Consider the following 14,277-nt stretch of genomic DNA (forward strand, 5'->3'; position numbering starts at 1 on the left):
GAGAAAAAGGGAAGGCCTTCTGTGTCTGTTTTAATTATTAAAATATTATTTATAGGGCTAAAAGTTGATACAAAAAATATTTAATTCTAGAAAAAAGAACAATTTTTAATATATTTCTTTCAGAAAACATTAATTTCCCTTTAAGAGTATGTAACATAAATCTTTAAGAGCATTTAAAGTTCTTATAAGCTGTTGCAATTCGTTAAAGATATAGTTTTGCAACTATTGCAATTTATTCTCAGTGTGGTGATGCTGCTGTTGAGGCAACTGCTTCTGCTGATGCTGTTGCTGATGCTGCCGTTCCTCTGACCAACCCACATCGTTATCATAATATGAATGGTGGTGGCCCCAGTCGTGCCTTCGCTGGATGTGTGGGCGTGGCAGGCAGAGCAGAAGAAAAAGAATGAGGTGGGTCAGAGGAGAGGTAGCCGCCACCATTTTCTACCTTCCACCTCAGCTTGATTATGAGTGAGTGCGCCAGCCATGAGAACAGTGCTTGCAGCGCAGAACAGAACAGAACAGAACCGAACGGAACAGAAACATTGAGCATGGTCATGTGCTTGTCAGACCCACTCCATTGGAGGAACTGTGGAGGCCCCATGTGGGTACAGTGTGTTTCCCCATCAGCCGACCAACCAGCCAGCAACCCTGTGCATCCTGCCATAGCTGATAATGATGCAGCACTTTATTCGCTGACTAGGCTCGTATCCTGGCTGGGTTCCTCGGCTGCTTCACTTGCGTTTCGCTCTCGCTCTCGCCATCGTCGTTGTCACGTATTTGGCACAAGTATTTAATTAGGAAGTGCTTACGTGTAAGCGCTTTAAGTAAGCACTCGAGAAATGAGTCTCCCCCTTGCTGAAATCAGGCAAATATAAATTGGAACACAAAAAATTATGAGAGAAAAGTGCTGGATGGGTATTTTCCGCCAACTTTTAATTGCTATCATTTTGCATAATCAAATCCTGACCAAGAGCCACTGAACTGTGAACTATTTCCTGTGCATTATTTAAGGCCAACACACTGGCAATAATACTGGGTAAAAGATTTAATTTAATTTAAAGGGAAATTCTCGTTTACAAATTTAATTCCTGTGAAAACTTAACCCCTAATCTCTCAAATACAATTACCATACTTCAAAACAGTTTGTAAGAGCCACAAAATATTATTCCTTAGTCAAGATACCACAAAGAGGATCATATAATTGCCATCCTTAAATGATAATTGGCACCATTGATCGAACACCACTCACAAGCCATAACAATTCTTTTAGATATGCCAAGGAGCGCACTCAGGGTCGCTTGTTGAAATTGAAGTTCGTCTTCCTTGACTCGAAATTGATGCAAATTTGAATAGCCCAAAGGCTTCAGGTGGAGGATGCAGGAGGAAGTCCAAGTCAAAGCAGCAGCAACTGACCTCTCCACACCTACAAAATAAGCTGGGACCCAACGACGACGACGGCTTGCTTTTGGGCCACTGTCATTTTCAGAGCTCGTTCAAAGAACAGCTCTGCTCCCGCCCAACTCTGGGCCCACTCGACTTGAATCTTTGGCCCCTTAACCCGCAGGCGACTAACCAATGAGCTGAAGAAATATTCTCAAAAAAAAAAAGAAGGAACGAACGCCTCCGCCCCCGATTTAACTGATAGATGTTCCTTGTTCTGACTCCGCCGACCCACTGGAACTGCATCCCAGCAAGCATCTCTGTGGTCCCGGAGTTTGCTGCATGTCTGCGCCTTTTCCATGATGTTGTGTCGTCTTTCTGCTGGTGTGTTTTTTCCGTTGGCTGCCTTTTCTGTTGGGGGGCACAGCACGTTTTCCGTTTGGAAAAGATAACAAACCCAATCGTTTGTGCAACATTTTCAACAGTTTTGGCACGATTCCTACCACAACGCTTCTGCTTCTGCCTCTTTGCCTTCTCTACTCTTTTTTTTTCTTTCTCGTTTGCTATCTCTGTCTGTGTGGCACCAATTTGCGGAATGCTTTTTGTTGCTGTACACAGGAAGAAATGGTATTTTACCTCCAAAAAATTATATAGAAATTTATCTTAATTTGCAAATGTTATTTAATCAGAAAGTCAGTAAAATATATAATGTGCTTTTGCAGGATTACTAATCTTAAAGCAAAAGTCTTTTGGGATTTAAAAATATGTCTAAAAGTAACCATTTATAAAGGGTAAAACTAGTAATAAAGTAATTTTAAAACAATCCTTAAAGCGATTTTAATTTGAAATCATTTAAAATTGTGCCTAAAAGCATGCTTCAAAACTTATTAAGGACATTTTGGTGCCTAAAATATTTTATTGCATACTCTTACACACTTTAAAATTGATTTCAACTCTCCATTATCATAGAAAAGTGTAATTCCTAAGTTCCAGATTCCCAAAATTCCAAAATCTTTCAGTGTATCTATAGCCTGACCAGCTTCTTCTTTTAGCCGCTCCCCCGAAGCGTGAACGAGTGGAGTTTTGGCAAGTCTTTCCCTTCCGAACGTGCAAATTGCATGCTGTGCGAGTTAATGGCGTTTCGCACAGGGATTTTTTGGACGGGGGTGTGGTGGAAACGGGAATGGGTGTTGATGCTAACGAGTTGAGAGAAAATAAAGTTCATGACTTCATTTTTTTTTTCTTCTTCTTTTTCTTCAGCATTTTATTTGGTCGGGCACGTCTTCGGGGTTTCGTGATGGTTTATATCGCACACACACTCTCTCCACACAAAAAAATATAAATAAATAAAAGGATGCAAAAGAAAATCGAGCTTGGGGTTGGAACAGCCATATCCATCTGCATAATATTTAAATGCTTCATTCCATCAAGCAAATGGAAAGATCGTCGCAACCGCCCATTGTAATATAATGTTGAAGATTTTAAATAAAACATGAGGCCTGCCATCAGGAAAACAATGGCAAAATGCTCTCTCTTCCTCGGCCCCTTTTCGGGCACAATTGCAATTTCCACTTTTGGCTTCGACTGGCACAGCCCCAGCTGCGTCCACAGAGTGTTCTACCACACGGAGCTCCTCCTATCCAGCATTTTGTTTTGAGTCGCGCTGCGTCGCGTCTCGTCGAGTTGATGATGTTTGCCCGATAAGTGGGCAAAGGATTGGACTTGGACTGGAGCTAAAGCTCAAGCTGAAGACCTGGAACTCGGCTCTGGGCAATTTTCAACGAGCTGGGATGGGCTGATGATGATCTGAGCAGCAGATGCTGTTGCCTTTCCGGGTCTGCCGATTTTGTTTTTGGCATAAATTTTAATGCAATCATGAGACTGGCAGGAAGGCAGGCCTGCCGTTGGGCTCGTTTATAATTTTTACAACACTCTTGATGATTTCATATAATTTTTCAGATTTCATATTACAGAGTAGAACCTACCTCTCTGCTTTCCCTTGAAAGTTGTAACTTGTCTAATAAACAAACACTCTAGGGCTTGTTGTTTAAACTCTTTTAAATTCATAAAACTGCACAAAAGCCCCCTCAGGGATAATGAAATCAGTTTAGGAGGTGTAAAGTTGCTTTTACTTTATCAAATATAAGGTTGTAACTTTTTTAAGGGAGTGCAAATCTGTTGGAATTTTGAAACGATTTTGAATAAGGAAAATATTTTACTAAATAAGGATTAAACAAGACAAAAAAAAATCTAGAAAACCCCATATCAGAAAAGAGAAAAGAAATCATCCTCTGACTAGGGATATTTATTGATAGGAAAAGTCCGATATGATATATCGACACAAATATCAAGCTCAATATCTTATTTTCTATACTATCATTAACTTTTATTTATAGAATTTTTGTAATATTGAGCAATATTGCATTTAATTTTAAAATATCGATATGTGGGAAATCGGGAAATACAGAAAATATCGCTAAAATATCGATTTAATTAATTAAAATTCGTAAGTTTAAGATACTCGTAAATGTTGTTTCAGATCTTTATCTTTATCTTTAACAAGATAAGCTTATTTTTTTTTTGAATAAAACCTTATTGAAGTTATTATGGTTTTCTTTAGAAAAAGAAATCTCTCTAAAAAAAGGCAAATAAGTTGGTATACCGAAGATTAAAGTTCTGGCGTTAATGCTGGGCTGTTGCTCTCTCAGTTTTCTCATCGCTTTAATGCTGTTTTGGCCAACTGACGGCTGCTGGCTGGTGATGGTGGCTGGCAGCTTGTTAACTGCCTCGACGAACTCTGATGAGGATGTGGATGCGGATGCAGCCAGTCATGTTTATGTTTAACTTTTTAAATGTTAATGCTGCGATGCCGTTGCCTTGCCGTGCAGAGCCGAGTTTTAATGCATTTTAAGTTGCTGTTGCCGGTTCTGTGCGGTGCGCTCCGCTGGACAAGCCATCAAAATTCGCCATGCTGCTGGCTACTCGCAATTTTTCATGCACATTATCGCGGCCAGGACAAGTCGATTTCCATTTTGGTCGTTGATTTTTTTCTCCCCCTCCCTTCCTCTTCCTCTGTTGTTTTTTTTTACGGAGATTATTTAGCATTTTTCCCGCATCCGTCGCCGGCTCATACGATTTGTGGTTTGTTGATTTTTCCCATTCAACGCTCCATCGCTTGCTTCCCTCGGCTCCGGCCCCCTTTCCTGTCAGCAACATAATCATTATGGCCAACTCTCAGTCGTTTTAGTTGGCAATTGGTGGTGGTGCTGGGGCCATCGCAACGTATTTATTTTAACGTTAATGGCCAGTTGTCATATCGAGTGAGCGGACAGGCACCCCAGCTGCCACATCCCGCAGCCGTACTCATCCTCCTCCTCCTTCTCCTCTCCGTTTTGGAGCACGCGGCGATTACATTTTAAGTAGGTGTGTGAACATTTTCGTGTCAGTGGTTTTGTTTTTAATTTAAAGCTGTCACGGATGCTGGAGGGGAATGTAGAGTATACCATTGTGTTAGTTTTAAGAGGAAATATGTTGAGGATATAATATTTATCTCAAAGAAAATTCAAGTTAAATTCAACAAAGTTTTAAACAAGATCTCTCCTTCTCATCTACACCATCTCTGACCAGGCAACAAAGTAAAAACATAACCAAATAATTAAAAATAAAAGAGAAAACCATAAGGAGCCACGAAAAGGTTCTACAATTTCGGCTGGGATCTCTTGTTGCGTCCAGGTCTCTCTGTCCTCGTCCTTGATGGCCATTAACAATTTGGTAAAAACTGCAAAGGCGAAAAAGTGGGAAAGAAACAAGAAACCCAACTTCATCATCATCATCATCATCATCATCATCATCAAGGTGATCATCGGTCCTGTGATTATTATTATCGTACGCAGGCAACCAAGCATATGTGTTAACTTGAAGTTAAGTGGATTCGCTGGAGGATTCTCCTCTCTCGCATTCATTCGCTTTCCTCCTGGTCGTGTTGATAATTTAAATGAGTGAACTCCTGCTGCTGCCTGCTGCTGGCTGGGATGCCTTGGTTGGTTTGGTTGGCTGGCTGGCTGGCTTGTATGGTTTGGTGGCTTGTTTGGATCCCTGACTCGAGTCTCCGGTATCTTCACATTTTTATCTTTCCACCTTTTTTCGTGGGCTTGTTGTTCTCATGTTTCCTTCGTGTTGTATGTAAAATGCACAGAGCGGAGAAGGAGAACCAAAGTTTGTCCGCAACACATCTTAAATTTTCACAAAATTGCTTTCTTTCTTTGGTCTTTGTTCAGTTTTTCGGTTGGCTTTTTTTTTTCTTGTTGGGTTGTTTGTATTTGTTCGAGGAGTTTTGCTTGAATAACTTTGGCTGGCTTTCGTGGCAGGTGCTCCTCCTCTTGCCCATGCTCCTCGGGCTCCCTTGCCAGCTCCAGTTCTTCATGTTTCTCCTGTTGCGCAGTTTGTTGGCCATTAGGGCGGAACTGGCATGTCAACGCCTGATTGACGAAACAATGAATAAGTTGTAGGATATTATGCAGCTGGGGGACCTGAGAGATTGGGGTTGTCGGAAAACGCCAACCAGCTAAGATGTAAATGCTGAAATACAGTCTCTGTAATTACAAAATGAAATACAGTTAAGATGCTTCGAGACGAACTTCCTCTTTTCAAAAAAGTATAAATATATTTAAATAGAAAATAAAAAAGTCAATGAGCTCTTCTCGAGGTCTTACTGTGGCCCAAAAATTTAGGCAAGGCGAAACTAATGGGAAACTTTCAGGAGCCCAGAGTGCGCTGGGCAAGAAGGAGCTCCCTTTCCGCCTCCGCCGTCGCCACACTTGTTAACGCCTTTGGACTCGGTTCCTGGCTGCCAGCTCCATTTACTGAGTGGAATTGCATTTGCTGCCAACGTAGTTTCCCAAAGTAAAGTCGTCTGGCTCTTTTGGCTCCTTGCCCTCGGCGCTGTCCCTTCGTTTTGTCCCGCAATTTGCCATGGACATGGACATGGCCGCCGCTTGTCGTCTGTCGTCGGTCGTCTGGCGGCTTGAAGGTGCGAGTAATTGATAAAAAGCATGTTACATATATAATTTATTGAGCATTCAGCTGGCACTCGAGACTCCACACTCCAGAGTCGTCCAGAGCATGATGCATGATGTTGGGACGCTGCTGCTTCGATGTGTCTTGGACCCCTAATGGACGACAGTTGATAACAGCCACGTACGTACAGTTGGCAGTGGCAGTCCGGTTCCTCATCCACATTGCACTCGAGAAGTTGGTAACCTCAAGTAGCAGCCAGCTACTCGTGATTCTCATGCCGGATGCTCCTGTTCGGTTGGGTTATTTCGACGCTCCGGCAGCCACTTGAACTGCAAACGGAGGCAACTCCACTTTGGATATGTGTGTGTCTGCCTGCCCCCACCTGAGTCTTATTGCTCTGCTTATTTATTTATGTTCAATTTGATTATGAATGCCATGCAGGATTCAGCAGAAGCATTTTCCCCCGCAGTTCTGGGTTATGACAAAAGCTGGGCACATTGCTCCTTTCAATGCTATTTTAGTGCTGCTGCTGGCTTTTTTTTCTTCTGCCTTCTGCTCTTGCACATTTAATTAAAAATTATTCATGAGCGAAATTAATTATGGAGCGTGGCAGTGAGCCCCTACAGAGCACTGCAAAAAACGGCTGGCAAAGCTGAAGTTTATTTACAAAAAATAGTCAACTTTTCCAGCTTCCTGCTGTTAGTGTTGGTAAGGGACTTACTATTTTCAGAGTGGCCAGAGTTGGTTAAATCCACTTGTAAACACATAAAAATTAAAAGTAAAACATGGAGCCACTGCAGAGTGCACAGAACTCGAGCGATGAAAGCTCTCGTTTTCAATCACCGGAGGCGGATGAAAATGAAACTGATTACGGCCTAGAATTCTCCTCAAGCCGCCTGTTGTCACAGAACGCCAGCAACCGACGCTCCTCCACGCTGCGATCAACGACTAGACGCTCAACTAGGAACGAGGAAAACCAGGACGACCAGGAGAATCGCCCACGCACAGCCAGGCCGCAACAGACTCGCCAGAACTCAGGGGGAAGCTCAGCAGGAGCACCAGTTTCTGAATCAAGACGAAGAAAGCAGCGCAGACCCGTAAGCAGGGCCAACCGGATGAATCGGGAGATCCGACGCCTGCGGGCATGTACTACACCATTGATACCTCGGCGTTCGTTTGGTCGCTTGGTACTAGAACTGATCATGAAGTATAGCTCTCCGACGTTAAGGATCACCGAGAGTGCGTTGGGGGTGCTGCAAGAGTCGTCGGAGCTTTATGTAACAAATCGTTTCGAGGACGCCTACTTGCTCACCCGTCATCGCGGCCGAGTGACGTTAGAACTGCGCGACATGGTGCTGGTGGCCTACATAATCGACAATTCACATCACCGATCCTAGATTTTGTATAAGTAGTAGCTACATGGAGTACCTCTAGGGTGTAGGGGATTTCGTTATTTGTGCTTTTAATAAACCTAATCCTAAGTTTTGGTATGAATTTATTGGTCTTATTACCTTAATTTTTCCAAGTGTAACTCGGTGAACTCTGTCCCTAGCCAACAACAAGTACAACAATGAGCGCGCATGCAAAATGTGAGCAGCAAAAACTACAGCAATTGGATGCAGCAGGAGGAGGAGAAGGAGCAGAAGCAGAAGCAGCACCAGCAGAAGGACCATGAGCAGCATACGGATGCTGGAAGCCAGCTTTCCTGGCTGCCAACTGGTGAACTGTTGTGCTATTCTACCGGCTGGTAGCTGCCTATTTAGCCCGGCCAGAAGCTCTTCAACACATTTAAATAGCTGCAACTTCCGTTGCAACTAGTGCGACGAGGAGCGAGACAGCGCTGTGGCGCAGGACTCGAGTGTTGCCAGTGTTGGGGTCGGATGGAGGCAGCGGAGTGGCAACATCCTGATGCCAGTGCTCACTTAAAGTTTTCTGCCACCCACCATCATCCACCACCGGATTCGTAGCGTTTCCCCTATTCCCTTCCCGCTCCAGTAGGCTAACAATAACAGCACTTGCACTCATTTAGCATTTAAGTGCAGTTGTTGCTGGCAGTGCCGAGGTCCTGGTCCTGGACCAGGTCGACCTGCACCGTGGCGTTGAAATTGTCGACTCGGTCATCCGAATTATGCCATTTTGCCACAAGCTACGGGCGAGAGGAAGTGGCAGCCAGGAGACCAGAACCCCATTAACCACCCAACCAAACCGAAACTGAAACCGATGCCACCCAGTGCCAATCGTCAAGCCGCATCATCATTCACATGCGCATCCGTTGCCCATTTCTATACCCTCGGCTACGGCTGCAGCTCCCAGCCCACTCCAACTCCCGCTGGAGCAGGAGCAGAAGCCGGAGGAGGCCAGGCCTCTTGTCCCGACCCAGCCCAGGCTAGCCCAGCCCGACCCCAGTTGTATACATTAATAATTAAAATATTTTCCCAAGTTTGAATGAAGTGCAGGCAGGAGGAATCAACGGGTTACGCCACGGTTCCATCTCTGGCTTCGTCTGCATTTCAATTTCGGTCGAGTGTGTGTGCTTACACTGAGGGAAAAGTTTTCATTAAAATATGGGGAAGGAATAGAAGGAGAAGGGGTGATTTTATGTTCAATTTTTAAGCTGTGGTATTTTTTGTTTTAATTGTTTTCGCCTGGGTATTATTAAAATGTCCAGAAATTTGCATTATAATATTATCAGGGGACTTTAAAATAATCTCTGGTGGGTATTTAAAATTTAAATAATATATTTTATTTTGTATATAAAGATTAAAAGGTTATCTAAAACTTCTGGTATAAAATATAGCTGTTTTGATGGTAAATTAATTGTTTATTGTATTTTTTATTCGAAGATTATGCGGTCCTTGACCTCTTCCTTATGTAGAAGCTTTAGGAAATAATTCTATAAAATACGCTTATTTTAAACTACTTTTCCCCCAGTGTAGAGGAAACCCACCGAGATGGTTGTTCGGGTGACTCCCCTTCTTGGCTCCGGTACTCGACTTGATGAGCATGTCTGCTGATGTTGTTTTTGTTGCTGCTCATGATGCTGTTTTGGTTCTTGTTTTTATTTTTGTTTTTGTTGGTAATGATGTTGATTTCTTAACGCTTCACTGCCGTCTGCGGAGGAGCATAAAAAAATGTGAATAATATACAAGGATTTGCAGTTAAGTGCTGCATCCTCCTCAACCAACCAGCAGCGTCATTCCCCAGCATCTCGTATTCGTATTCCCATTGTCAGCATCCAGGGATTACGCTGCACATTATAGCCGTATGTAAGGCTATATCGGATTGCGGCATTAGTAGCACTATTATCGAACCAACATTTTCCAGAAGAGCTAAGCTGGGCAAGCATTTAACCCCGCACGCCAGTGGCATATGGCCTCCGGGCGGGATGTATGTAAATATTGTTGATTTTGCACACTTGGCACATAAATCCTGTTGCTGCCAGCCAGGCAGCCAGGTGAAAACCATGGCTTATATGGGCAGGCAACGAAGCAACCCACCCACTTTGCAAAATGTCACCATTTCTGTTCTGCTGACTCTCCCCGGTCTTGATGGATTACTCGAGAGCCCGCTCCGGCCCCGGCTGCATAAATATTGCAAATGCCTGTCGCGCTGACAGCAGGTCGGGGGATAAGGATTCAGCTGCTGCTCTTCCGTCTCCTCCTCCTGTTTGCCTTGTGGGTCAGCATTTTGCCACGGAAAGTGGAGCTCACTTAAAAATAGCAGTGGAAAAATGCGTAAAATTCGGAAAAGTATTTCAATTTAGCGAGATATTCTTGTAACAATTTGGCTTATATACCTTTTTCGATTTAATAATCTAAGCTCATGTATGCCTAAACTATGTTGGAATCTTTTTAATTATGTTTCTACATCTTATTCAGTTTAAATATTAAATTTTTTAGCATGTAATAGAAGTTACTTTCAGGGTATTTGCAGTGACTGTTACCTTGTAAGTAACCATATGAAAATTTTGTTCCACCTGGCGCGCCTCCGTGCGCTTATTCATACGCAATTAGATCAGCGCTGGCAGTTGCTGCTTGCTGCAGCTTGGAGCTTAGAGCTCATAGTGGCCTCCATATCCATCATCATCCGCCCACGTGCACAAGTGCACATGCATATGCACATGCAAATGCACATAAATGGTTAACAAAAGAGACCTGGCCAAGTTGTTTTAGCTGCTGCTGCTGGTGCCTGGGCGTAGTTGCGAATTCATTTAGCATTCGCCATTTACTACTGCCGCAATACTGGGGAACATTGTTGCTTATTTAATTCTTGATGGATGCTGCACCCGTATGCCTCTGCTAGAATATGGCATTTGGTAATTAGAAATGCCAATCCTGCTAGGTTTTCTTAGCGGTAAAATGTTTAGAGTGGGTCTGACTATGAAGACAACAAATTATAATTCATGTGAGGAGGGAGCTATGGTTATCTCTGGAAGTATATAAAAGTGCAAGGATGGATTCGAGTTCAACCCATTAAGAAAGTATTCTCCGGTACCTGGTTCTGCGATATTATAAAATTTTGTCAATCTATGTTATCAATGTTAATTTATTATATATAATTATTATTTATTTATCTAACCATTCCCTATTCCATTCCATTAACTAATATATAAACTATTTTCCCCTCTATTTCCAGTTCATGCACCCAGCTCCTCGTCCCTAATAGCCAACACACCGGCCAGTGCATTTGTAAATACGCCGGCTACCCTGCTCTTCACCACCCGCCATGACATCCAGGTGGCAAACATAACAAGGCCCACGGGCGGACCACAGATCGATGTGATCGTTCGGGATCTGGCCGAGGCCATGGCCATTGACTTTTACTATGCCAAGAATCTGGTCTGCTGGACGGATTGCGGCCGGGAGATCATCGAGTGTGCCCATACCAACACCTCGGCGCTGCAGCCACTTTTGCGGGCGCCCAAGCAAACTGTGATATCGACGGGTCTGGACAAGCCCGAGGGCTTGGCCATTGACTGGTATACGGACAAGATATACTGGACGGATGGCGAGAAGAATCGGATTGAGGTGGCCACGCTGGATGGTCGGTATCAAAAGGTGCTCTTCTGGACGGACCTGGACCAACCGCGAGCGGTGGCAGTGGTGCCAGCCCGGAAGCTGCTCATCTGGACGGACTGGGGAGAGTATCCGAAGATCGAGCGGGCCAGCATGGACGGTGATCCGTTGTCGCGAATGACGCTGGTCAAGGATCATGTGTTCTGGCCCAATGGTCTGGCTGTGGATCTGAAGAACGAGCTCATCTACTGGACGGACGGCAAACATCACTTCATCGACGTGATGCGGCTAGACGGGAGCAGTCGGCGGACGATAGTCAATAATCTGAAGTATCCGTTCAGCCTCACCTTCTACGATGATCGCCTGTACTGGACGGATTGGCAGAGGGGCTCTCTAAATGCCCTGGACTTGCAGACCCGAGAACTGAAGGAGCTAATAGATACGCCCAAGGCTCCGAATTCCGTGAGAGCTTGGGATCCCTCACTGCAGCCCTACGAGGATAATCCCTGTGCCCACAATAATGGCAACTGCTCGCATTTGTGCCTGCTGGCCACCAACTCGCAGGGTTTCAGCTGCGCCTGCCCCACGGGCGTCAAGTTGGTATCTGACAACACCTGTGCCAATGGCCCCCAGGTAATGCTGTTCATCGTCCAGCGGACTCAAATCAGCAAGATCTCCCTTGACTCACCGGACTACACTATATTCCCCTTGCCCCTGGGCAAGGTGAGGTATGCCATAGCCATTGACTACGATCCCGTGGAGGAGCACATCTACTGGTCCGACGTGGAGACGTTTACGATCAAGAGGGCTCATGCTGATGGCACTGCGGTGATGGACTTTGTTACGTCCGAGGTGAGGCATCCCGATGGTCTGGCCCTGGACTGGCTGGCACGCAATCTCTACTGGACGGACACGTCTACAGATCGGATAGAGGTTTGCCGCCTTGATGGTTCAGCAAGAAAGGTGCTGATCTATGAGCATCTAGAGGAACCCAGGGCCATTGCCGTGGCCCCATCTTTGGGCTGGATGTTCTGGAGCGACTGGAATGAGCGTAAGCCGAAGGTGGAGCGAGCTTCTCTGGATGGATCCGAGCGCGTGGTTCTGGTATCCGAGAATCTTGGCTGGCCCAATGGCATAGCCTTGGACATCGAAGCAAAGACGATCTATTGGTGTGACGGCAAGACGGATAAGATCGAGGTGGCCAATATGGATGGCTCGGGCCGCCGAGTCGTGATCAGCGACAACCTGAAGCATCTGTTTGGACTGAGCATCCTCGACGACTACCTGTACTGGACGGACTGGCAGCGTCGCTCCATTGACCGAGCCCACAAAATCACAGGCAACAATCGGATCGTGGTGGTCGATCAGTATCCTGATCTAATGGGTCTAAAGGTCACACGCCTGAGGGAGGTCAAGGGGGAGAATGCCTGCGCGGTTAGAAACGGCGGATGCTCGCATCTGTGCCTTAACCGGCCGCGAGACTACGTCTGCCGCTGTGCCATAGACTATGAGCTGGCCAATGACAAGCGCACATGCGTGATTCCGGCCGCTTTCCTGCTGTTCTCGCGCCAGGAGCACATCGGTCGCATTTCCATCGAGTACAACGAGGGCAACCACAACGACGAGCGGATTCCCTTCAAGGATGTGCGCGATGCTCATGCCTTGGATGTGTCGGTGGCGGAGAGGCGAATCTACTGGACGGACCAGAAGAGCAAGTGCATCTTCCGGGCATTCCTGAACGGCTCCTATGTTCAGAGGATTGTAGACTCTGGGCTGAGTCAGCCAGACGGTATTGCTGTGGACTGGCTGGCCAACAATATCTACTGGTCGGATGCGGAGGCGCGTCGCATTGAGGTTGCCCGCTTGGATGGCACCAGTCGACGGGTGCTCCTGTGGAAGGGAGTGGAGGAGCCGCGCTCCCTGGTTCTAGAGCCGCGTCGTGGTTACATGTACTGGACAGAATCGCCCATGGACGTGATTCGACGAGCTGCGATGGATGGCACCGATATGCAAACCATTGTCTCAAATGCCAATCATGCCTCTGGCCTGACCTTTGACCAGGAGACGCGACGCCTCTACTGGGCCACCCAGTCGCGACCGGCAAAGATCGAAAGCGCCGACTGGGATGGTAAAAAGCGGCAGATCCTTGTAGGCAGCGACACGGACGAACCGTATGCAGTATCCCTGTACCAGGACTATGTGTACTGGAGCGACTGGAACACCGGCGACATTGAGCGAGTGCACAAGACGACGGGTCAGAACCGCAGCCTGGTGCACTCGGGCATGACGTACATCACCTCGCTGCTGGTATTCAACGACAAGCGCCAGACGGGCGTGAATCCCTGCAAGGTAAACAACGGCGGATGCTCGCATCTGTGCCTGGCCACGCCGGGAAGACGTGGCATGACCTGCGCCTGCCCCACACACTACCAACTAGCCAAGGACGGGGTCTCCTGCATTCCTCCCAAGAACTACATAATATTTAGCCAGAGGAATAGCTTCGGGCGTCTGTTGCCCAACACCACAGATTGCCCCAATATCCCATTGCCTGTTTCAGGGAAGAATATACGCGCTGTAGACTATGATCCCATCAGTCACTACATTTACTGGGTAAGATAAGCCTGGACTGAAGAAAACTCTTTATTAATTTTGCTGAAATAATTCCAGATTGAGGGCAGAAGTCACAGCATTAAGAGATCTCTGGCAAACGGCACCAAAGTTAGCCTGCTGGCCAACTCTGGACAGCCCTTTGACCTGGCCATTGACATCATAGGACGCCTGCTTTTCTGGACCTGCTCCCACTCCAACAGTATTAATGTGACGAGGTAAGAGTATACAACAACACCCTAGATATTTTCTCTATAAT

General features: G+C 45.9%; 1 protein-coding gene across 2 annotated transcripts in view; it reads left to right on the forward strand.

Moving 5' to 3' along the window:
• arr (low-density lipoprotein receptor-related protein 6) overlaps window positions 1-14,277 on the forward strand; it is a 32,458-nt gene that overhangs the window by 14,969 nt on the left and 3,212 nt on the right. For both annotated transcript variants that reach the window (XM_017161459.3, XM_070283946.1), the window contains exons 3-4: window positions 11,032-14,021; window positions 14,079-14,236. In XM_017161459.3, the coding sequence (XP_017016948.1) occupies window positions 11,032-14,021; window positions 14,079-14,236 (3,148 nt within the window). The remainder of the gene's footprint in view (window positions 1-11,031; window positions 14,022-14,078; window positions 14,237-14,277) is intronic.

This window comes from Drosophila kikkawai, chromosome 2R (assembly GCF_030179895.1).
Source record: "Drosophila kikkawai strain 14028-0561.14 chromosome 2R, DkikHiC1v2, whole genome shotgun sequence".
NCBI lineage: Eukaryota > Metazoa > Arthropoda > Insecta > Diptera > Drosophilidae > Drosophila > Drosophila kikkawai.